At 39.5% G+C, this 24,463-nt stretch overlaps 1 protein-coding gene across 5 annotated transcripts in view; it reads left to right on the top strand.

Annotated features, from left to right (window-relative positions):
- The window catches only part of PPP2R5E (protein phosphatase 2 regulatory subunit B'epsilon), a 148,524-nt gene extending 125,815 nt beyond the window's left edge, over positions 1 to 22,709 (top strand). For 2 of the 5 annotated variants that reach the window (XM_064571152.1, XM_064571150.1), the window contains exons 6-15: positions 657 to 787; positions 906 to 965; positions 1,941 to 2,049; positions 4,442 to 4,495; positions 4,599 to 4,649; positions 6,869 to 6,988; positions 11,290 to 11,417; positions 13,884 to 13,985; positions 16,000 to 16,160; positions 18,573 to 22,709. In XM_064571152.1, the coding sequence (XP_064427222.1) occupies positions 657 to 787; positions 906 to 965; positions 1,941 to 2,049; positions 4,442 to 4,495; positions 4,599 to 4,649; positions 6,869 to 6,988; positions 11,290 to 11,417; positions 13,884 to 13,985; positions 16,000 to 16,117 (873 nt within the window). In that variant the 3' untranslated portion in view covers positions 16,118 to 16,160; positions 18,573 to 22,709. Of the gene's footprint in view, positions 1 to 656; positions 788 to 905; positions 966 to 1,940; positions 2,050 to 4,441; positions 4,496 to 4,598; positions 4,650 to 6,868; positions 6,989 to 11,289; positions 11,418 to 13,883; positions 13,990 to 15,999; positions 16,161 to 18,572 lie in introns of those variants that run through there. The other 3 variants (XM_054513746.2, XM_045901002.3, XM_064571153.1) reach the window with 3 other exon arrangements.
- Positions 22,710 to 24,463: the final 1,754 nt, after the last annotated feature.

Here is a 24,463-nt window from a genome sequence, read left to right as displayed (position 1 = left end):
TTGTTTCATTTACCTATATGCTCAAGTAGAGCTGAAGCCTTCCTCTTAAAACTGTATATTTGGAACATAAGCTCAGTAGGTAGTTTATGTTATAATAGTGCGGCAGCTGAGATGACAGACTCTAGGGCCCTTCGATCGCTTGGGTTCAAATCCCAGCTCTGCCATATATTAGTGTGAAACCATTGGCAAATTGCCTAACATCTCTGTGCTCCGATTTCCTCATCTGTAAAATGGGGATGAGACTACCTCATTGTGGGGAGGCTCCTGGGTGGCTCAGGTCTTGGTCTCAGGGTTGTGAGTTCAAGCCCCTCAATTGGAGTGGAGCCTACTTAATACCGAAAACTACCTCATAGGGAGGATTAGTACAAGTAGATGGCTTAGAAAATTGAGTGATGATCATACTAAGTGCTGTATATGTGTTCTGTTGTTATGATTATTGTTACTGTGTCTATCTCTTCATTAGAATATAAGCCCCTTATCTGACTTAATGTATCACTGTGTTTCCAAAGACTAGTACTGTGCCTGGCACATAACAGATACTCAGTAAATTTTTGAAGAAGTAAAGGAGGGAGGGATTTTAAATGATGAGTGGCAGAATTCCTAAATCGTTTCCTGGACCCACTTTTGACAGCTACACTGTCTTTCATTTACAACAGCTTTTGGAGCTATTTGACAGCGAAGACCCTCGGGAACGGGACTACTTAAAAACAGTCTTACACAGAATTTATGGCAAATTTCTTGGTCTTAGAGCATTTATCAGAAAACAGATTAACAATATTTTTCTAAGGTAAGTGGAGGATGGGGGGAGAAGGAGAAGCAAAAGTGGTGGTTTTATAGAAGTGTTAAATAAACTTCAAATATTTGAATATCGTGTACTGACTTTACTTCTTTTCTTTTTAAAAAAGGTTTGTTTATGAAACAGAACACTTCAATGGTGTAGCTGAACTGCTGGAAATACTAGGAAGGTAAGCACATTTTTAGCTAATTGCTAATCTCAGGTGAATAGCATTTTGAAAATTAGATTCAAATGGCACAGGGAAATGCTGACCTAGATCTCTTGCTGTATGTACATTGGGTACTCTAATTTGTGCTTTCGCATGTTTCCCAACTGACTTACAAGACATGATTTCTTGTTCTTCCTTGTTCCACAATTATGCATTGCTAATTCTACTGGAATGACTGAAAGAGCTAACAGTTTGTTCATTGCTACAAAGACAATACATCTAATTGCAGTCAAGCCCATTACTCCACATCTTATTCTCTGTTCGTTTCTGGGCTACCTGTCCTTTGCCATATCTTTTGAAAACAAGTTAAAATGAATTGGAAAGATTGCCATTTTCAAAGGAACCATGTACCCAGGTGTAGTCCCTCAACAGCTGCTGCCGGGAGAAGTGGAATGAATTGGAACGAGACAGCTGTTGTGTAGGTTTTTTTACACAAGGGAGGTTAATGTGACTGGACAGTGTGATTACTTAGTGTCTCCTCCTAATGTAAGGAGAAAAAGTGGAGTCACATGGTTTTTTCTGTGATTTTCCCAGGTGGGGGCTCTATGTCTGTGGTATTCTTGGTTGGAGAAGAAATTTCAGGAATGGTGTCTGCAAATGGAAAGGGTCCTAAGTGAGGAGGGCAAGCGATTTTGGGGGGAAGGAAAAATAAAGAGTTATTGATTACAAAAGCTTTTGGGAATCATCCAGCTAGGTGAAAAGAGCATAAGAGCCTGTGCTAGGTTATATCATAAGCAAATTTTCTGAAATTTCCTTCCACTTAAACATACTCTTTGAAGTAACTCCGAAATCCTGAATGTCACTGGGTGGGGTTTGGGTTGTTTTGGACCAAATGTAAACTGATTCAGATTTAACTTGGTTTTCCAGGAGCAGGTTGTCTCAGGTTAGCTGGTTGTGATCATGCTGCTAATTCATGTTTCTTTTTCTTTTTCCTAGTATTATCAATGGCTTTGCTTTACCTCTTAAGGCAGAACACAAACAGTTTCTGGTGAAAGTGTTGATCCCTTTACACACTGTCAGGAGCTTATCACTCTTCCATGCCCAGGTAGAATTTTATGTAACTACTTTTAGAAGCAAAATTAAAAGTTTACAAACTCAGTGTTTCTTTGATATTGATATTTCCTTAATTTAAAAAAACTCATTTAAAATGCTCCCCGAGGAGAATTTAAATGTGTGCTCTGTTCTTCTGTGCATAGGAGAATCATGGGAATATTTTTCAAGTGGGAGGAGCATTTGTTCAGTCATTTTACAGAGAACTTTGAGGACTTGCCTGGTTCACAAAATTACATATTGAACATGTTGTGTACAATCAAATGTAGTGGGTTTTCCAGTTTTAGAGCTTTGGACATGTGTAATCATTTTGGAGTATTCTGGAATATTTTATCTCATCCACATTTGTGTTTGTCTATCAGTTGCTCTTTGCCCCCTCTTCTAGTTAATTCACTATTTCATTCTCACTTTCTTTTTTTAATTTTATTTTATTATGTTATGTTAGTCACCATACATTACATCATTAGTTTTTGATGTAGTGTTCCATGATTCATTGTTTGCGTATAACACCCAATGCTCCATGCAATACGTGCCCACCTTAATACCCATCACCGGGCTAACCCATCCCCCCACCTCCCTCCCCTCTAAAACCCTTAGTTTGGGGCGCCTGGGTGGCTCAGTTGGTTAAGCGACTGCCTTCGGCTCAGGTCATGATCCTGGAGTCCCTGGATCGAGTCCCGCATCAGGCTCCCTGCTCGGCAGGGAGTCTGCTTCTCCCTCTGACCCTCCCAACCCTCCCCCCTCTCATGTGCTCTCTCTCTCAAATAAATAAATAAAATCTTTAAAAAAATAAATAAATAAAACCCTTAGTTTGTTTCTCAGAGTCAATAGTCTCTCATGGTTCATCTCCCCCTCCGATTCCCCCCCTTCATTTTTCCTTTCCCTTCCTACTCTCTTCTTCTTCTTCTTTTTTTTTAACATATAATGTATTATTTGTTTCAGAACCATAGGTCTCTGATTCACCAGTGTTACACAATTCACAGCTCTCACCATAGCACATACCCTCCCCAGTGTCTATCACCCAGCCACCCTATCCCTCCCGCCCCCACCACTCCAGCAACCCTCAGTTTGTTTCCTGAGATTAAGAGTCTCTTATGGTTTGTCCCCCTCTCTGGTTTCATCTTGTTTCATTTTTTCCTCCCTTCCCCTATGATCCTCTGTCTTGTTTCTCAAATTCCTCATATCAGTGAGATCATATGATACTTGTCTTTCTCTGATTGACTTATTTCGCTTAGGGTAGTACCCTCTAGTTCCATCCATGTCATTGCAAATGGCAAGATTTCGTTTTTGGTTTGTTTTTTTTTTTTTTTTTTGATGGTTGCATAATATTCCATATTGTGTGTGTGTGTGTGTGTGTGTGTACGTACCACATCTTCTTTATCCATTCATCTTCCTTCTCACTTTCTATGCACAAATGCACATACTCGCAAGTCAACAATCAGTATTTTCACATCTTTTTATTTTTAGCCTCCACTACTTTAAAAAGCATACTGTGTCTTGTCCCAGGTCTGATTTCCGTGCTAACACTGCCTTGTGTGGTGAGCATGTCACTAGGGGACAGATAAATGATGTAGTGGCATTTTAATTTTAGTATTCCAAACCAATGGGAATGTTTTGAGTTTGCATAAAAATGTCACACATTTTTCTGAGCAATGTTCCTCTTTAAATGTGAAATTCTGTGTTTTGAGGAAAAATTAGTCCATATGTTTCTAATTTAGAACACCCATCAAAATGTTGTTCCGCAAGGGTGGATTTCTTGCCCAAAAATCTTTACGAGCCCTTTTACAAATCTTGCCTCTGGTTTTCGAAATAGGCTATCACATTTCATGAGCATGTAAAAGAATTCTTACCTAGATGAACTAGCCTCAGATGTAAAACTCCTCACTCTTCCAGCTGGGGCAGGTACAACCTTTTATCTCTTCATGAAACTGCTTCCATTCGCGTGGGCCACTTTAGGCAATCAGCAGGGTGTTTACTAAGTGCTGCCTATGTTTCGTCTAGGACTCTTCTGGAACTGCAGTAAAACCCAGTACTGTCGAGGTTGGCAAAGAGAGAAAGGAAGCCCATGAGATGTAGCTTAGACTGTCTGTAGATCAGATACTTTCAGAATCTACTGAATGTGATGTTTCTGCTTTTCATTAGCCAGATACTTCATGTCTCAGTATTCTTTTAAAAAAAATTCCCCTGGGGTGTTATTAGTGTCAATCTTTGGCTTGAAAAAGTAGCTTTTTATTTCACTTTATATATATTTTATTTTTAAAATGAATTGAACATGAAGTTACTAAAACCAGAGTCCAGAAACTTTTTAGGAAGTTTTAATACATCTTTTGAGTCCTTTTGAGTATATAGCATTTCCAATTTTGTCGCTCATTTTTCTGTTTCTCCAGCTGGCGTATTGCATAGTACAGTTTCTGGAGAAAGATCCTTCACTCACAGAACCAGTAAGTTTTTTTTTCTGTAATTTCAAAAAACCTCAAAAAGACTACTTTTCATGGAGTATATATGGAAAATTCAGTGCCGTTGTTTTTCTCCTTTTCATTTTAGGTTATTAGGGGGTTAATGAAATTTTGGCCTAAAACATGTAGTCAGAAAGAGGTAAGTGCTTAATGTTGGTGTGTTAAGAACTTACTAGATACTCTGCAGAGTGTCAGGCTCTGAGCCAATTAGTATGTGTAAAAATACATTATTTCATCCAATTTTCATTTTATCTGTAAAGCAGGACTGTAAATATTCACATTTTACTAGTTTTCAAATTGAAGCACCGAGAGCCTGAGTATGCTAGTATAAGTGATTAGGCCAGAATCCTCCACCCTGGTTCTGAACCCTGAACTTTTCATCACGCTCTGCTCAGTCCCAGGGAAACCCTAGTCAGGCTCTGGTCATGTGTCTCACTGTCTAGCTTTATCAGAATCACCTTTTTAGCCTTATCAGAGACCACCTTCACAGGATGGAGGCTTTGGTGTTGCTGTAGATAGATGCTAGAGCAACCTGCCCAAATACTCCACTTTAAAATATAATAGAGATGGGATCTTACAATGTACGATTTTAAACTATATTACAGACCTTTAGTTTCAGCTGTTCACAAGTGGCCCTGGAAATTTCTGACCTATGATCATTTGTACTTTTGCCAAGACCTAAGCAGGCATGTGCCATGTGAGGTTGTGAGGGAGTAAGTCTCTTAGCTTAGAGGTGAACCTGGCTGGGGCCACATCTGCACTCACTCTTCTATAGAAACCATGTGGAAAATGGCCCAGCAAGAAAGGTCCGCTGTTAGTTTGACATTTGGGGAGAATTTTGGGAGAACTTCTTGATGTATCTTGACAAATGGCAAGGGTTTGCTGCCTATTATATATTACTTTTAACAGAAATATGTCATTTTCAATTCTCCAAAACCCTACTTTACACAATTTCAGAAAGTCATCTAATTTTTTTTAATACCTGTTTGATGAAATTAAGCTATACATTGCTACCCAGATGCACCTCAAGATATGAAAACATGGTAACTTTTCATATATTAATTGCATAGTTAATTTTTTTTATAAGGTAATTATTTTTTATGCCTAAATACATAACTGATTTTTATTTCTCTGTCAGTTTTCCATTGTATTTTATTTTTATTTATTTATTTTTTAAAAAGATTTTATTTGACACGAGAGAGAGAGAAACAGAGAGAGAGAGAGACAGAGAGCAAGCCTAAGCAGGGGGAATGGCAGGCAGAGGAGAAGTAGGCTCCCCGCTGAGCAAGGAGCCTGATGTGTGGCTCAATCCCAGGACCCTGGGATCATGACCTGAGCCAAAGGCAGCTGCGTAACCGACTGAGCCACCCAGGCGCCCCTTTCCATTGCATTTTAAACAATTGACTGTGCTATTACTTTGGCTCCACGCAGTGATCTAAAAGCTCAGTTTTGGGGCACCTGGATGGCTCAGTCGGTTAGGCGTCCGACTCTTGATTTCTGCTCAGGTTGTGATCGCAGGGTCCTGGGCTCAGCTGTGTCGGGCTCTCTGCTCAGTGGGGAGTCTACTTGTCTCCCTCTCCCTCTGTCCGTCCCCCCCCCTCGCCCCCGCTAGCACTCGCTCTCCCTCTCTCTAAAATAAATAAATCTATCTTAAAAAAAAAAAAAGAGAAATTAAAGCTCTGTTCTTGAGACACATGGTGCTGAGGCTGGGATTCGTTGTGCTTTATAGGGAGCAGTTGTGCACACATACACACGTGTGTGCACGTGCAGATTGGGTCAGTGTGTGCTCATGGGTTTAAAGTGGTACCTGTGTGTGGGTGAACCTGCTCATTTGTGTCTCTCTGGCTCTCTGTGTTCTGTTAACTAGTGTATCCTAGAGGAGCACCTAACACAGCAGGGGCTGTAAACATTTAGCAGAGAGCGGCGTGTGCCACTGTGAGCCTTTATCCATCCGTGCAGGAGGGTACTCTTCCACTGTTTGAAAAATAAGAGTAGGGGGGCAGATGCCAGGCTGATAGCAATCGAGAGGAAGGCCCCACGGAGGCATTGCTGTTTCCCAGGGGCCTTGCTGCAATGTGTAAGTGCCCCTTGTTCTGGGTTATAGATTTAGCACATAGAGGATTTTTTCCAAAGTAAGTAGAATCATACTTTCAAAGCTATAGGGAATTTGCTCTTAACAAGTGCCCTCTGCTGAACTCTGTGACATGAACATCTAACATAAGACAATGCCTAATTTGTTCCTGTTTGGTTTTATGTGTAAAGTTTTCTTAAAACATTATAAACTCTCATTAATCCTCATCATTCATTTGGATTTTTAAATGAAGTACCTGACATTTTGTGTTTTGTATGTACTAACAGGTCATGTTCCTTGGGGAGCTGGAAGAAATATTGGATGTGATTGAACCCTCACAATTTGTTAAAATTCAAGAACCTTTGTTTAAACAAATTGCCAAGTGTGTATCTAGCCCCCATTTTCAGGTTGGTAGTAAAGAGAGGATGAGCTGGAGTGGGCTGTACCACATATGTTATTTGGTTAAATTTTATTTTTATTGAAAGACACGTAATGGGCACTAGCTACCTGTTGTTTTTTATTTGCTATTTCTTCATTCAGTAATAATTTTTATAATAACCCCCTTTATCTTGAACACGTGCAATATGACAGCTGCTTTGATTGTGCTTTCTGCCTCGTAACTTCAGTTCTTGTGATCACTCTACAAGGAGGGTGTTATGATTTTTACAGATGTGGACACTAAAGTTCAAAATGGTAAAATAACTTGTCTCAAATAAAATGGCCGAGTAAGAGGTGGACTGGTAGGGTTCCTACAGCGTGTAAGAGAATGCGAAATAAAGCTTAGGAGGCAAAAAGAACACACATATATACTGTGCTAGATGCTTTACGTACATTATTCGTAAACTTCACGTTATCCTATGAGGCTCTACCCTCCCCGCTCACCCCTGCCCCCGCTGTTTTCTGGATGAAAACCTTGAGACTCAGAATGATTTGCTTCAGGCCCCAAGTTCATACGGAGTGAAGTCAATTAGGTGTCGCTTCTTGTGAAAGCCGGTCACCTTCCCATGGCACCACTCTGCCTCCTTGTGGCCACTGCGGGGCATCACAGGGAAGCGAACCCGGCAACCTTTTTCTCAACTGGGGCTGTTGCTGCCATGCTGCAGAACCCACACAGGAGGGAAGGGGGTGATCTGGAGCGAAAACATGTCAGGTTTTATATCCTTTCGCTGTCTCACCAAAGGTCCGTATCACAGACCTTGAAGATTAACTCTTCATATACTGACTGTTGACTCAGAGAGATTGTTCAGATTCTAGTTGGTAGTGCAGAATCCCACCGCTAATGTGGTAGACTCAGCAGTGGACTTTTTCCCTGAGCTCTCATTATCCTGAATAGTTAGAGACATTGGCTGCTGTTGTTTTAATTTTTGACTTAAAGACATGTTAGTTATGTCAAGGTAGTGATCCTCTGACAATCTAGAGATTGTACCACAAAGCTCCCCCCCACCCCACAAAAAGTGGAAACCATTTTATGAACCATTACGTTGCATGCAGATGATACAGCACATGTCTAGATAAACACAGAACAATTGCAGGATACTATGTAGGTGTTTTGCATATTATACATGGCATGAGTGCTCAAGCATCTGGATTGCCTACCTTATTTTTCACTTTTCATCAGGAGGTTTGACATTGTGGAAAGCAGGGAGCAGGGATCTCTCTCTCTCTGTCTTCTTTCAGAAATCTCTTTTAAGATCACCAGGGAGGCTTAAATGATGCTCAGAAGCTCAGAAAGGAGACAAAGTGTCTGGTCAGTTACGGCTGTCCATTCAGGCCGCTATAACAAGATACCACAGACTGGGTGGCTTATAAACAGCAGAAATTTATTTCTCTTGTTTCTGGAGGCTGGAAGTTTGAGATAAGGGTGCCAGCACAGTTGAGTGAGGCCTCTCTTCTGAGCTGTGGGTTTCTTGTATCCTCACTTGGCAGAAGGGCTAATGATCTCCTTGGAACCTATTTTATAAGCACTAATCCCATTCATGAGGGCTCCATGCTTATGACTTCAGTACCTTCCAAAGGCCCCCCTCCTAATGCCATCATCTTTGGAGATTAGGATCTCAACATAGGAATTTTGTGGGGACACAAGCATTCAGATCACAGCAGGCTTCTATAACAAAACACCACAGGCCATGTGGCTTAAACCACAGAAATTTATTTCTCACAATCCTGGAGGCTGGAAGTCTGAGACCAGAGTGCCAGCCTGGTCATCTTCTGGTGAGAGCTCCCCCTCTGGCTTGCAGATGGCTGGCTGCCTTCTCCCTGTGTCCTCACATGGCCTTCCTTGGTGTATGGGTGAGGAAAGAAAAGGAGATCTCTCTCTTCCTCCTTTTGAGACCACCAGGCCTATTGGATTAGGACCCCGCCCTTATGACTTCATTTAACCTTAATTTTACCTCCTTAAAGTCCTATCTCCAAATACACTCACACTGTCGGTTAGGACTTCAACATAGGAATTTGCGGGGACAATTTAGTCCATAGCAGAAAGAAAAGAGAATTTAAAATTACTTGACAGAAGTAAAATTTAGAACAAAAGAAAGGACAGTAAAGAGGTTCTTCGTTATTCATTTATTAAGTGTTCATTGGTGCATCCAGCAAACATTTTTCAAGTGCCACTCTGTGTAGCCACACACCTTTCACTCTTTGCCCCCCCGCCCCCCCCGGTGTGGCATCGGGTTCAGAGGGCGCCAAACAGACCATGCCAATGTGCAAGGGGATGGTGGGTCCCAGGAAAGTAATGATTCTCTCCTAGTGTTAGACATGCTCATTTTTACTTTGCATAAGCAGCGCCTTTCCTCTTTAAGGGGCTTTGCTGGATACTGACTTACTCTCTGTAAGTGATTTTGCATAGCAACAGATACATTGATTAAAATACTTGTTGGCGTTAAGTAGCAAGTAAACATTAGACTCCTAATTGCATGTAGGAAAATCCTAGATTTCTCCTCCTTTACCAGCATCCTCCTGGGGTCTCTTTAAAACTTCCTCCTTTCCGTTGTAAGTTTCAGAACGTCACCCCCATTCCTCCGCTTGTCCCTCTTTTTCTTTGGGCTCTACCTGCCTCGGCCGTACCACGTGCTGCATGGTTTCCGGCCCATGGGGGCACCTCTGTCCCCCTTTCCTGTCATTCCCTCCGCCTGGGTGCCTTTTCCTCCTTTGCTTCATCCTTCAAAGCCGGCTTCGGTGCTGCCCTCATGTGTTACCTTCCCGCAGCTCCTCCTCTCCCCCAGGTCATCCAGATCGTCCATGCCGCTCTTTCCTCCGGCGCTTTGTTTCTCCATCTGTCACGGTTTACCTCAGATAGGCTCATAGATGTCCCTTTCCCCACAGGCACACAAGCTCCAAAGGGATAACAGAGTAGAGAAGTTAAAAGCAGTGACTTTGGAGTCTGCCACTTTCTAATCATGGGGCCTCGAGGCAATGACTTACCTACTCTGGCCTCATTTTCCTCATTTGCAAAATGGAAATAATGGTACAGATGCTGTGTGTTGGTTGTGAGGATTACATGAGGTAATATATATGTGAAACACTTAGCACAGTGCCTGAATAGAGTAAACATTCAATAATGATTGTTTGCTTTGTACTCTCAGGGTCTAGTGCCTCATGAGTCCCAGGATTTTTTTTTTTTTTTTGAAGCAAGTTGAATAATGTAATATGGAAAGGCTTAATTTCTCAGAGTCTGTTGGTGGGTACATCTTGTACCATGTCATTAAATTAAATTATTAAATTTAAGTTTAATTTATTAAATTAGAATGTAATTTCTTAATCTGGATGGATGAAAGAAGCCACTCTTTTTTCTTTTTCCCTTCTAAACACTACCCTTTTAAGATATTTTAGCTTTTTTGAGATTTTTGGTTTGATTACTTTTTAGATTGTTTAGGTTATTTTTTTGAGGCCTTCCTTTGAATTCATAGAGTCAGTTGGATAGCACGGTGGTCAGAGAAAAAGGGATCAGAGATAGCAAGCAAGTGTGTGTACAGTCGGTGTCTCTAAGTCCAGAAACTGAGTGACTCCCTCCCAGCTTACCCAGTTCAACAAGGGAGGGACCGGAAATAAACTTTGGAAAGAGTCTGGTCACTAGACTTGAGTCCCAGCTTTCACCATTTACTAGCAATGTGACCTTGTGAGGGTATTAGTCTCTCTGAGCCTCAGTGTCTTCATCTGTCCAGTGAACCCAATGGTACCTAGTCCCGGATGGCGGTAAGGACGGCACATTCTCTCTGCAGTAGGCCCAGCGGCTGGCCAGAGGACGTGCTCAGCAAATGGGAGTGTTCTGCAGAGATGAGCAGCTGGGTTTTTCTCAGCAGCTGTTGCCCGAATACCAGCTGTGTGCTGGGCCCTCCGGTTAGGTTGAAGTGTTTGGGATGAAAGAAGTGAGCCAGAAGAGGGTTAAAGATACAGGGACAGCAGTGTGCATCTGAGAGAGGTGTTTGGAGTTTGGGGGCTGGGTGGGGAAAATGTGGAATCTGATGAAATGGGCAGCATTAAAGGAAAACATAAAGAAATAGGCAGGAAAACTTTTTTCCTTCCCCAAATTGATGAACCACTTTGGAACTTTCTGAAATTTAAATCCATAAAAATGTAAAGTGTGATTAATATTTAATTTCACATTTGATTGAATGATATAAAAATAGTCTTAAAGTATTTTTGTTTGGAGAGATTTTAATTTGTTTTATCTTTTTCTCTCTCTTAATATTTTATTTTTTTTTTTCCAAAGGTGGCAGAAAGGGCACTGTATTATTGGAATAATGAATACATCATGAGTTTGATAGAAGAAAACTCTAATGTCATCCTTCCCATCATGTTTTCCAGTCTTTATAGGATTTCAAAAGAACATTGGAATCCGTAGGTTTTCAGTTTCTCCCCTCTCCCCTCTTCTCTCCCTCACTTCTCCTTCCCTCCCTCCCTCCCTTCTTCTCTTTTGCTTAATAAAATGTCTTGAATGCTTGCTATGTGTCGGATGCTGTGCCTGTTGGTGAAGACAGGTACATGACAATGCCCGTCTTTTAGAAATTTACTGACCGGATTACGGAGACTCACAAATAAACAGATATTTTACAAAACAGTGTTTTTTAAAATGCTGTTATATTAAAATATCGCTTACTTGAGGGGTTCCTGATTTGTCTGTGAATGTAGCAGAACTATTTTGGGGATGCTCTGGAGCGAGAGGAGGGGTTTACGGATATTGACGAGGTGGTGATGCTCAAACTGAGTCTACAGGAATTCAGCAGGTGGTTGGGATGAGGGAGGCCCTTTGGTAGTGTGGGTCTCTTCTTCACATTAAAAGGCCCCCAAATGTAAAAATCACCTGTCAGATTCTGAAACCTGTGATTTTGGGAGGGCTAAAGTACCCGGTCTTTTGGGGAGGATGCTGGAAGATGGGGTTTAAAAGGAGAGTACAGCCCACATGAACCTTCACCAGTGAAAGATAAGGAAACACCAAGAAGTCATAAAGCAGAAAGTGTTTGAATTGATTTGCATTTTAGCATGATCCATTTCTTAAAAACCAACTCAGTCATTGTTCATGTTCTCTAGGAAAAAACAAGTTTAAAATCTTGAAAGGAGATGTTTAACATCTAGTCCTATGAAAGTTAAAGCATTCTGCATTTGAATGGCTTTAACATGTTTCTCTGTGGAATAGAAAGAAAATTTAGTGTGGTATTAGATATTAGTAGATGTAATTAAGTCTATTCATAGTATGTATTTTGAAGTTTGCATACAGCTGTAAAATACCACATTTCTCATTTTTCAAATTGCCAAATTTTGTTACTAAAACTTGTAAAAATAAAGAACTGAGGAATAGTGAAGTCTCATCATGCCGGTAGTCTCTTGAGGACCTAGAGAGTGGTTCTGGCGAGTGTCTGTCACGCCTCAATGTGCTGTAAGTGGCCCTTCTCCATCCCTGCCCATTGTACATGAGAAGGTCATTCACTTCAGCAGAAGAGAGCTGAAGTTTTCCTTTTAATGGGCACAGGGCAGAAGCGACACAGCAAGTACACTTATGTTTTGGAAACATTAAACCCATGGTTTGTTTAACCTGTGGCCTAACTTACCAATGCCTTCTTCAGCAGTATTGGTAGCAGATCTGTTGCAAAACAGTGGTAATGTACATTTTTGCAAAGGGCAATGCTATTTAGAGTCTAGTCTGAAGATACCAAGCCTGTCATGGGCACAGTCCTCATATTGTCAAGAGCTTATTCTTCCTCTTGATAAAGATGTGCTGCCATTTTGGCCATTTAGCTGTTCCACAGCTAATAGCAGCCGTCAGTAGCTTGCCAGTCACCTTACCAGAGTATGTGTTGGGTCAGCAAGGAGACTTAGCAGGAGTGAATGGACTGAAACAAATCACAACTAGAAACTTAACTCATATTAAACTACCCAACTTACAGGGGTGTGGTATCATATCTTTGAATATAAATAATATACATATTATTTGTTTCCATGAGAACAGCTTTTGATTTTGATGAATTATGTATATTATCACTTTAAAAATAAAATTCTGGGGGCGCCTGGGTGGCTTAGTCCGGTAAGCATCCAACTCTTGACTTTGGCTCGGGTCATGATCTCAGAGTTGTGAGATCGAGCCCAGCATCAGTTTTCGTGCTGGGCGTAGAGCCTGCTTAAGATTCTCTCCCTTTGCCCCCCCCCCCCCACCTCTCTCCCCCCCCCAATAAATAAATAAATAAATAAATAAATAAAACATTCTGTGCAAATTCAAGTCTCTAAGGTTAGTCCTAGCACAGGTGCTCCTTTTTAGGGTGAAGTGGCTTTATTTTTATACTTGTCTTTTTTTTTTTTTTTTTTTAAAGATTTTATTTATTCATTTGAGACACAGAGCTAGAGAGAGAGAAAAAAAGCATGAGCAGGGAGAGGGAGAAGCAGGCTCCTCGCTGAGCCAGGAGCCCCATGTGGGGCTCGATCCCAGGACCCTGGGATCATGACCTGAGCCGAAGTCAGATGCTTAACCATCTGAGCCACCCAGGCGCCCCTAGACTTGTCTTTTTATTAAATGAAGTTAACGAGTGCCCACAGCAAGTCTATGCTGGTTACCAATAATTAGAAGGGCAAAATTAGATTTTTCTTTTTCTAATCCTCCCAACCCCTCAGAAAGATATCTTGCCCAGAAGAGTAAAGAATGGAACTCTCTTGATGTGGAAATGAACTGTAGGTCCTTTCTAGTTTTAACTAAGAAGGGCTGGAGATTCAGCAATACAAAGAACTCATCCAGACACAGGTTGTGCTCTCGCTCTCTCCACGCAGCTCCCATCACGTAAGACTAACCAACACGTTCTCTTGTCTCTGCGCTTCCAGGGCTATCGTGGCGCTGGTGTACAACGTGTTGAAGGCGTTTATGGAAATGAACAGCACCATGTTTGATGAGCTGACAGCCACATACAAGTCAGATCGTCAGCGGTAACTTTTTAAAGCTTTTTTGTCAGCTGTGCATAAAAACTGTTGAGTTCTTTCCTTGCTCTTTACTGCAGTTGCCTAATTGCACCCGAAATCATAAGCAGCACAGTTTTATTTATTTATATGTTCATTTTTGCATGCTCGTTAGCTGTGTCTTTAATAGCATGCCACTAGGTAACAAAGTATCATTTTAAGAAAGGCTGCTTTCCTCCTTCCCTTCAATAATGTTTCTCTTTTGCCTCAGGGTTAAGGGCCTGGCATGTAACTCATATTTCAGACCCCTTGAAGGGGTCTGTTGGGTAGTTTGCCATCTGGGTTCACTCCCATTCTGAACTTATTTGAACTGAAATTGGGCAGATCTTGTGTACTTCACTCCAGCAGCAGGAGAGATGAGGCACCATTTTTGTTGAGCTCTTTGGCCCCGAACTTACTTAACTGTTCTAGAACACAAGTTCATTGGGATTTAAAGGACAGTGAAAAGAACATGGACGTGAAAAGTCTGGTATTATACAAATCTTAAAATGTTTGAGACCAAAAAGTAGTTAAAACCAGTTGAGCTCTTTTTACATAAACGCTTATGGCTTAGTAAAGTCTTTCTTGATTTCATTTACATGATTTTTGAACTTTGTTATTTCTCGTTCAACATGTCCAACTTTCCAAAAGATGTTGTCTTGGTCCATTTGGGCTGCTAAAAACAAAATACCACCAAGCTATGGGTAGCTTATAACCGACAGAAATTTATATCTCTTGAGTTCTGGAGGCAGGAAAGCTAAGGTCGTGGCGCCAGCATGGTTGGATAAGGAACCTATTTCTGATTCCTAGCCGTCACCTTCTCACTGTGTCCTCACACAATAGAAAAGGACAGGGAATCTCTGTAGGATCTCTTACGGTCACTAATGCCATTCTTGAGGGCCCCAGCCTTATGACCTAATCATCTCCCAAAGGTGCAGCTACTGAGCCCTTCACCCATGAGGGTGAGGATCTCAACGTAAGATTTTTGGGCGGGACGGGACACAAATATTCAGACCATGGGATTGAGATACTTGGTGAACTTAAGGAAGGTCTAGAGAGCTTGTCAGTAGTTGGGCTTCTGGTTTGGCTTGGATCCAGAAGCAAATGTCAGCTTTCAGTATTATAAAACCATGCATTTTAGAAGATCCCGGGGATGTGTACGAGTGTTCATACCCAAGACCTTGCTGAACCTCCTGAACAAAGCTATCTGTGGTTCCCTTGCTTCTTTGCTTTGCTTGATTTTGCATGGGTTACTTGAATTTTACTGATAAAAAGAACAATGAGGGGAAGATTTGGTGGTGGGGTAAAGGACTATCACAGTGATTTTTTATAGAAATTACCAGGATGTGGTTATATTGAAGAGCAATTTAATTATGGAATATGGCAACTATAGACAGAAGAGGCTGGGATATTTTATATAATATTGGAGTAAATATCAGTTATGGGATATGTTGTGCCATACTTGTAATTTAAAGAACTTTTAATTTAAGTATTTACAGTTGTTGTAAATCATTACATTTGTAACCCTCCTTGTGTTAAACTTCAAGTCTTTAAAAATGTTATTTAAGTAGAGGAAATAAAGGGCACATTCTCATACTGTGGCATACCATTATAGAGTGTGTTGTCCTTTCTTTTTATAGCAACTGAAAACCCATGATTGTTATCCTACGTGAATCAGGATTAAATAAAAATCTGTAGAATCCCATTAAGAGAAATGAAGACCTTATTTCTAAAATAGTCAAATTGAATTAAATTAATTAATATTTATTGAATTTAGGTAGTAAAACTGTTTTCTGATCATTTATCATTTAAGCTAAATAGACCAAATTCTTGGAAAAGATACCTATTGACCAAGGGGTCCAAGAATAGACACAGCAAAGTTGATTCCAAAGATCTGGTGTATTAGAGTGACTTATCGTGAGCGGACTTTCTTAATGAGAGAAGGATTTTTTTAAAGTAAGGGTAGTATTTTGTCAAATGAGTAATGGAAGATTGTGCTGAATAGATGGAAACATTGGCTTCTCCCTGGATGTGGGACTAGGAAAAGAGAAAAGAGAGATCTATTTGGTGCTGTTAGAGAAGAGCTACCTGGAGGAGTTCACTTCTGGATGGCACCAAATTGAAGTGTTTCAGTGCAGATCAAATTTTTATACAAATCTGAAAATGGTGAGTGGAATAAATAGCTAGCACTGTTAGATACATATGCCAACATTCGTGCTATGTGAAATTGAAATTGGAAGAGAATTGACAGTATCCCTATCCCTAGCATGACAGCCATGACAGTGTGGTTAAAGCTTTAAAATTCCCACCTATAGGGAGAGAGAAAAGGAGGAAAGAATGGGACAGTAGTAACTATTTCAGAAATATTTAGAATTTTTGAAGACAAAGTTGTCAGTATAAAAGATGTATAATAACTCAGCATAAAGTTCATGTGGAAGAAAAGCCCCACAATTCAATAAATTGTATTGAATGCCATAAAATTCTTGATCAGAGATGTGAACGAAATGCTTCAGTAGCAAGATGAGGAGTGTTTTAATGATGTCAGCACTTAATTTAAACTTCAGATTGGGGCAGTATGAACCTAACATGTGTTTAACCTGTGTTTTAGTTGAAGAAAGTTTCTAAGCCTTTGCTTACCACCTTCTTTTTCGTCCAAATGAAAAGGTTATCAGTGTTCTATGATAACGTTTATTTAGACCTAATATTATTCCTATACTTTTACTGAGAAACCAAAAATGATTAATTTACCAGACAGCTTACAGTTAAGAATCTGGAATTCATAATGACTGGAGGATCATCTAATTTTGTCCCTATTGCTCTGTAAATACAATTTTTCAGGGTCAGAATTACCCAGTAGATAACCATTTCAAAAATTGTTATGCCCTTTAAAATTCGTATTGTGCCAATTGTATTCGAGATAGCTGAAACTAGTTCCAGTATACAAGGCCTAAATTGCCAAAATATTAATTATGACATGATAATATTAATTAATATATTGCATAATTAAATATTTTCTCAAGACTAGTGGAATGAGAATATAAAATTAGGTATTTCTAGAGATATTTTTCGGGAGGAGGGATGAATTAATTTGTGTTGGTATAGGTATCGAATAATTTTTTTAAAAAATTGGTGATATTAAAAAATATGAGGCATTGGAATTAAATACAAGTTTCACTTAACCTATGTGCATTTCCCTGAGTAAACATTGTATTGTAACTGAAGTTAAATCCTTGCTGGGTGAAGTAGCATAAAGACCATATTCCCCATGCCTGAGATGGCAGAACCCCCATTTTCAGGAATTACCTGAATTTATGGATTCACAAATATTATCTGAGTCTGTTGTTTACTGGTTCATCGCAGTATGAGAAAGCTAGGGGCAGCAGTGGATTATTTTTAATAAATGGGAATTGACTTAATTTACAGTATAGTCATATATTCCTCTATTTTATACTTTCTATACCTGGTTGATGTTAAAATTAACATCCTTGGGGCACCTGGGTGGCTCAGTTGGTTAAGCGACTGCCTTCGGCTCAGGTCATGATCCTGAAGTCCCGGGATCGAGTCCCGCATCAGGCTCTCTGCTCGGCAGGGAGTCTGCTTCTCCCTCTGACGCTCCTCCCTCTCATGCTCTCTGCCTCTCATTCTCTCTCAAATAAATAAATAAATAAAATCTTAAAAAAAAAAAAAACCAATTAATTAAAAAAAAAATTAACATCCTTATAAAAATATGGTGATCTAAAATGTCCTTGACAAATAAAATTTGTTAACCCCATTTTGGACACCCAGTTTTATAGTCAAATTTACCAAACAGCGAAATCTGAAAATCTGGAAATTACTAGTCAGCCTGATACTGAGCCGAATTTTGAAGGCTTGGAACATTAAAAATTTGATTCATAATCATGTCAACAAAGTTCTTTCCAGATCATTAAAACTGAAATCACACAAAAAAACACATTTAATTTGGTTGTATATATAGATATAAAATAAGTTAATAACTTAGATTTTGTGGGTTATTAATACTAGTAAGAACAAGATTCTGCTAAAGAGTTTAATATACTTAGTGTAGGGGAAATAGATAATACTAAAGGGGAAGTACATTTTCTTGACCTACTACTTTGTCTGCATTAGTATAATCTCTAGCATTTCCTTTTGAGAAACTATTTGTGGAGGCAAAGGGAAAATTAAATTTTAACTAGAGCCCACGTAAAAATCACTTAATGTATCTTTGGGTCTTTAGGATAATCGATACATGGAAATGATCCCCATTTTTGTTTTGAAGTTAACTTTCATTATTAAGCTAAGTATAAAGGAATATTAATGTGAAATATTAAAATAGGCTTGTCATCTCTTGCTTAGTACATTAATGCTACTTTTCCGTGCATGTACATATCAAGGGGGAAAAAAAAAACAAGAGAAGAACTGAAAAGAGAAAACACCCACAAGCTTAATGCCAAACTTTCCAAAGACTACTTGTAAAACCTGCATGGGGGGAGAAGTATGTCAAAGGGGCAGTTATTGTTAGATAGTCTTTTCAGACTTTCCTAGTTGTTTACCTTATATTCCGTTTTCTACCCGCAGTGAGAAAAAGAAAGAAAAAGAGCGTGAAGAACTGTGGAAAAAACTGGAGGATCTGGAATTAAAGAGGGGGCTTAGACGTGACGGCATAATTCCAACTTAACAGAAATAATTACAGCAGCGTCACTAACCTGTGGGGTCACACATTTATGTAGTAGAAGATGGAGCAGCAGTTTTCTGTATTGTGCAACTTTGCAGTAGATTCCACATCTGTTTCATTATTACAACAGCACTGTATATACCTGTCTCTAAGTAAAGGAAAAAAAAAATAAGGACTTCAATCCAAAGTTTGGACAGTAGATGGACTTCTCAGAACTTTGCAAACATAATCATTGTTCTAACCCTCTTTAAAAAGCAAAAAGCAGTCTTCAAAGATCTGTTGATGAAATGGCCGTGTTGAAATTCTGTTATCAGGAGTTCCTTATTTATCCTTAGCAGAGAGTATGAAACAATTTTCAAATGTGAACAATCTTAAATTTAGCTTGTCTTTCTGCTAAGCTGTTAAATGTATTTATAGTAACGGAAGAAAAAAAAAAAAAGACTGTCATTTCCTTATAAGTTTGTATAACATCCTCCTCTGGATAACTTGACTGTAACTTAACATCTTTTCCTTTTGCACATCTTCATGAGTTGAATGTCCATGTGGAATGGGGCCAGGAATTGTACAGGCCCCTGATAAAAGTTTTGCTGACTGGAGTGAACATCTTTCCAGTAACCAGGTAGCCCTGGTACTCCTTTAGTTTTAAAATTAGGAGTAAAAGAGAAGCGGTGATAAACATAGTAGGGAAGGGAATTTTGGATTCCTCCATCAGTTTATGGCGAATCCAAATCAATGTCTTGAATCCTTTGAAAACAGGCACTGGGACATCAGAGGCTTCAGTAGCTGACCAGTATTAGTTGCATACATCATTGAACACACATACCAGAGATGTTGGAGAAATGTCAGAAAACATCCTTTTGGACCATTTTGTAATAAGAAAGACAAACACTAAACAGTACAACCATGAAATTGATCGCCAGGATTGCGAATCTAATTGGGAAGAGAGTTGAGCAAACAGCTTGGACTGTTTGGAGTTGTTGCCTTACTTTTTAATATGTATTTATAAAGTATTCCAGCAAAAGAGGATGTAACCTCTGGGAAAAAACAAACATATTACAGTGTTTTTTGTAGATTCTCGTTCTGTATCTCATCACAGCGCCAGCCCTGTTTTTAGCCAGAAAGGATTCAGGATAAACATTACTATGCATTCTGAATTGGATGCATATTCCTAACTACTGTATTTGTTACCAAAAGTGGTTCTACAAATGCTACTGAAAAGAATCTGGAAATCCCTAATGTCCTGAGTATTAATAATAAAGTTTAAAAATGCTTTTATATCAAAGGTGCATTGTGACCAAATTGTTTAAGAAAAAAATGAAAAACAAAACAAAATTTAGGGCTGTATTATAGGTATATCTTATTGGCTCTCTGCTTTGTATTTAAAAGAGGAATCTTACATCTTCGGGAGATAAAATGCCGATGAAATTTGTGTCCAGTATGTACTTACTTGATGCGGTTGCATTATTATGTACTGCAAGATACGTGTTTTGGAACTTATTTTCAGGATGCTTTTGCTTGTTATGGATGTGGCAGCAGTGAGTTGATAATCCTAAACCATCCCCTCCAGCAATATTCATGGCACAGAGCTGATTCTGTGTTCATGTACTGAATTGTGATGGTAGCAAACATGAACATATGAACTGTCGTTGCTTTTAATAGAAATATAGTATCAATATGGACTTGTATATTCTCTTCCTTCCACTTAAATATAAAGTAGAATATGCAGTTTTATTGTTTCCAAGAAAAAGGAAAAAAAAAAGCCGCTGACCTTTCTCCCCTACTAAGTGTTTCAGGATTATCAGGTCACAGTTGGATATTGTCATCTCAGTAACTTTGTAAAACAGAAACAAAACTTGGCTATGTTAATTCTGAAAAAGAAACAGCAGTAAAAGAGTCATATGCAACACCCAACACAACATGGTTTAATGGAATGAAGAGATTTTTTTTTTTCAAGAACATTAATGGGGATTCAATGTAAAGCCAGCGGAGGCTGCCAAAATGAAACCACTTACTTTAAAAGTGCTGGAGCAAAGGTGCAAGTTCAAACACTAAAGACAAAAAATAAATTTGTAACAAATCATCTCCTTTAGCCCTTTTGCTTTGAGCCTGTTAGCTTTGACTCTGCACTGCATTTGTTTTGGACAGTATAAACTTACGTTTGCCATCAATTCATCTTTTTAGATAGAAGACATTAAAATCGCAGGTTTATGAACGATCTCTGCCCATTAAAATGAAATGCAGTCATTTGAAATGAGAAAGACGAGGACCCCGTTTTGCGCCTTTCCCTGCGCTCCGAGTTACGGTGAGGACTGCACAGATACCCTTGATGTTAATTCTGTATGTTGATCATTCCAAACTGAGAAGAACAAAGCCAAACTTTAGACATATTTACAGAAGCAATTGCAAATATATGTCTAAAATGTATAGGGCAACTTCTGAGAAGAAACACTGTCTTTCCTTTTTTAACCGAAAGTGACAATGTGACATCTGTCATGTTGTGTCCGGTGACGCAGAGTAACTGAGGTAATCTGACTGTTGCACTATGTGACATAGTTAAGGCTGTACTTGCTGCGTTTACAGCAGCCCTCTCTCTCTCTCTCTCTCTGTCCTCTCCCCCATTTCTGCTGTTGCTGCAACTTGAGTTCATTGTGACAAATGCATCTTCGTGTTATATTTTGTTCGCTTCCTAATTTCCAGAACTATATATAAATATATTTTTTAAATAGCAAATATTGTAGTTAGTGAGTGATGATCACTCCAACCTCATCCCTACCATATTGGTTTCAGGGGTAGGATAAAGAGTGTCTTTGGAAGAACCAAACCAAACTAAACCAAACCCTGTGGTTTAGAATGATGCTGGGGCCTGGGTTGTGGGCCCAGAACAACCATGTGAGTGAATTGACCCATCTCATACTTTGAATCAAGCATGCATTCCTTTTCTCATTGTGCAAGTGTCCCCAGTTGTTTCCCATCAGTGTCTCGTTTTTGTTCTTTAAATTTTATTATATTTTGCTCTCCCTGACATCTGTTTTTTATAAAATAAAATGAAAAATAAAAAAAGTAAGAAATAAATAATACCCTCGATGCCGCTGGATACTCACAAGCAGGGTTATTGCTCCTTCATCTTGGGCTTGCTTGCCTAAATGGAAGGGTTTAATTTATTTTGTACCTCCTTCTATGCGTGGGGCAGTCCAGGGTGCAGAGCCAGGAATTGCTTGTAATTGCACCTGCTATACTTAAATGTATAGCCCTAGGCTCAATCACACTATGGAAAGAAAAAAAAAAGTATATTTAGAGCTTTAAAAGCTTTTTTATTTTTTTGTGGGGATCGGGGTGGGGTGGGAAAGGGAAGATGTATGGATGTTACTGGCATTTTTAAGTGTTAAGAGTTTTTTGTGTTGTTGTTTTTTTTCCTCTCGTTTTGTTCTTCCCCTTTAATTAGGTGCACTGAGCTGGCCCAGGAAATGAAGAGATTCTCTTCTTTTGATGCTATAACCAACCTTATCACAAAGTGTTGTCACCTGTAGCAAAAGGTGGCACCAGACATGATCAGTGGTGTTTTATTTGCACATCGATATTTTTATTTTTATATTCTGGCTCGGCTGCTTCTCTGAGTGAAGTTAAGGAATGACCCACAAAGGATTTTTGTAGTAGGCATATTGGCGATGCGTTTTATATTTCTCGGTATTTAATTTTGAAAATCTAAAAGGATTGTGCATCTTGAGAGAAAGTTGAGCAAATTTTGATCTAGTGGAATGTTAATTTGTGCTGCTTCTTGTGCACGACAGCAGCGGTAGTAGCTCTTGGAAATAAACATCCCATTTGATGATGTCTATGAATATAGGTTTCCTTTTCTTCCCTGCCTCCTTCCCACCCTCCTTTTTTCCCCTCCCTTCTTCTCCCCTCCCTCCCACCCTACCCCCTCCTTCCTTCCCTTCCCTGACTTGGCTTTTTTTTTTGGAATCACTTACTGTAAATAAGTTGTAATCCAGACCTCATGTATCAGTGGGGAACTTTCAAATATAAATATTACCAATACATTTTCTGGTTGTTGTCTGATTTTTGATCGAGGTATAACGAGAATGACACATCCATTGCTTTTGGTTTGAGAATTTCGCTTTAGCTTCATAAATCTCTTTGTATTTTAGTATTTCATTGTTTTAGCAGGAGAGGGCAGCAAAAGTTTATTTTCCCTGTTAGAAATGTTGTGGTTCATATTGGTTTTAAATTTAATTGTGTGTGTGTGTGTGTACGTGTGCGTGTGTGTGTTTAAAACAGCATCTGTTTGTGGGTAGAGGTAAAAATGATACATTTTTTGATATGAAAAGTTGCATATGAAAATTATGGACTGGTTCAACCAGACAGTGAAGACTTCTGATCCACATCAAAGTTAAAATGCCACAAAACAATCTTCCAGCTCTGGCTATAATATGCTACTTCCTTTTCAAACACAGCAAAATGCAAGCTGGGTCTTAAACACTTGGAATTAAAAATGTCTTTCTTTGAAAATGATTTACTTTCTTCAAAGTGGTAACAGAAACAAAAATGAAGGTGCTCCCAAAGAGAACTGTAACCTTCCCCTTTCGCAGACATGTGAGAGGTTCTGTACTAGGGGTGCATCCTAATAAAGAAGCAGTGAAGAGTTTTCAGGAGCCTGGCTGTTTGTTTGTTTGTTTGTTTGTTTGTCTCAGACCCCCGTGGCCTTTTGAACCATACAAATAATAGATTTGATCAACTTTGCTATGAGGCAATGGGGTTGGTATGTTCAGGCTTTCATCTTGAGAAAATCAGTTTATGACTAGGGGGATGTCATGTTGGGGAGCGGCCCAGTGTCTGTGTGACAAACTACTACAAAACTTAGAGGCATGGCCCCAGCAGTTAATTGTTTTGTTCACAAATACACGGTTTGGGTGGGCTTGGCAAGAACATCTTGTCTCTGCTCTTCAAATGTGAACTTGGGTTTATCAAGTGGAGCAGGAGAATCCACTTCCAACATGGCTCACTCACAGGGCTGGCAAGTTGGTGCTGGTTGTTGCCTTGGGGTTCAGCCAGAGGCCTCAGTTCTTAAGACATGGGTCTCCCTATGGGGCTTCCTCCTAGTGTGGCAACTGGGTTCTAAGAATGATCGTTCTAAGAGAGACTGGAAGGGGAAACTGCAAATTCTTGGAGGCCTGGGCCCAGAGACTTTCATGGCATAACTTCTGTCATATTTCATTGGTCAAGCGGTCACAGGGTCTGCTCAGATGCAGGTGGAGGGGACATAGACCTCACTGTGATGTGACAAGAGAAGTGTCATCTTTAATCAGTGCTTTAAAGCATTTGATTGAGGTGTGATCTCAGCTAATTAAATCACATCAGATTTGGAACTAGTAGAGTTTAATCAGTCAATGTTTCATGCTCAGTTAAACTGAGTTGGGGAGGGAAAAATCTTGTAAATTCAGCAAGTTCGTATTTCAAAACGTAACCACATGTAATGTCTAAAGATTTATAAGGAGAAGAAACTGGTAACAAGAATTTTAGGGTTCCAAGAAATCTATGTTGATTTCAGTGGAATATCTAACTATAATATTGCCTCCTGCCTGTAAATAAATATAATAATGGAGGCAAAGTAAATGTACAGTCCAATTCCTGTTTCCCAGATTTTTATATAATAGTGTATCCTGTTGGTTTCTATTAGATCAAGTTCACATTAGATTTTTTTTTTTTTAAGATTTTATTTATTTATTTGAGAGAGAGAATGAGAGACAGAGAGCATGAGAGGGAGGAGGGTCAGAGGGAGAAGCAGACTCCCTGC

This window comes from Mirounga angustirostris, unplaced genomic scaffold, assembly GCF_029215605.1.
Source record: "Mirounga angustirostris isolate CCGP_5_RB_7025 unplaced genomic scaffold, mMirAng1.0.hap1 SCAF_9, whole genome shotgun sequence".
In the NCBI taxonomy this organism is placed as follows: Eukaryota; Metazoa; Chordata; class Mammalia; order Carnivora; family Phocidae; genus Mirounga; species Mirounga angustirostris.
This window is presented reverse-complemented; position numbering and strand designations above follow the sequence as displayed.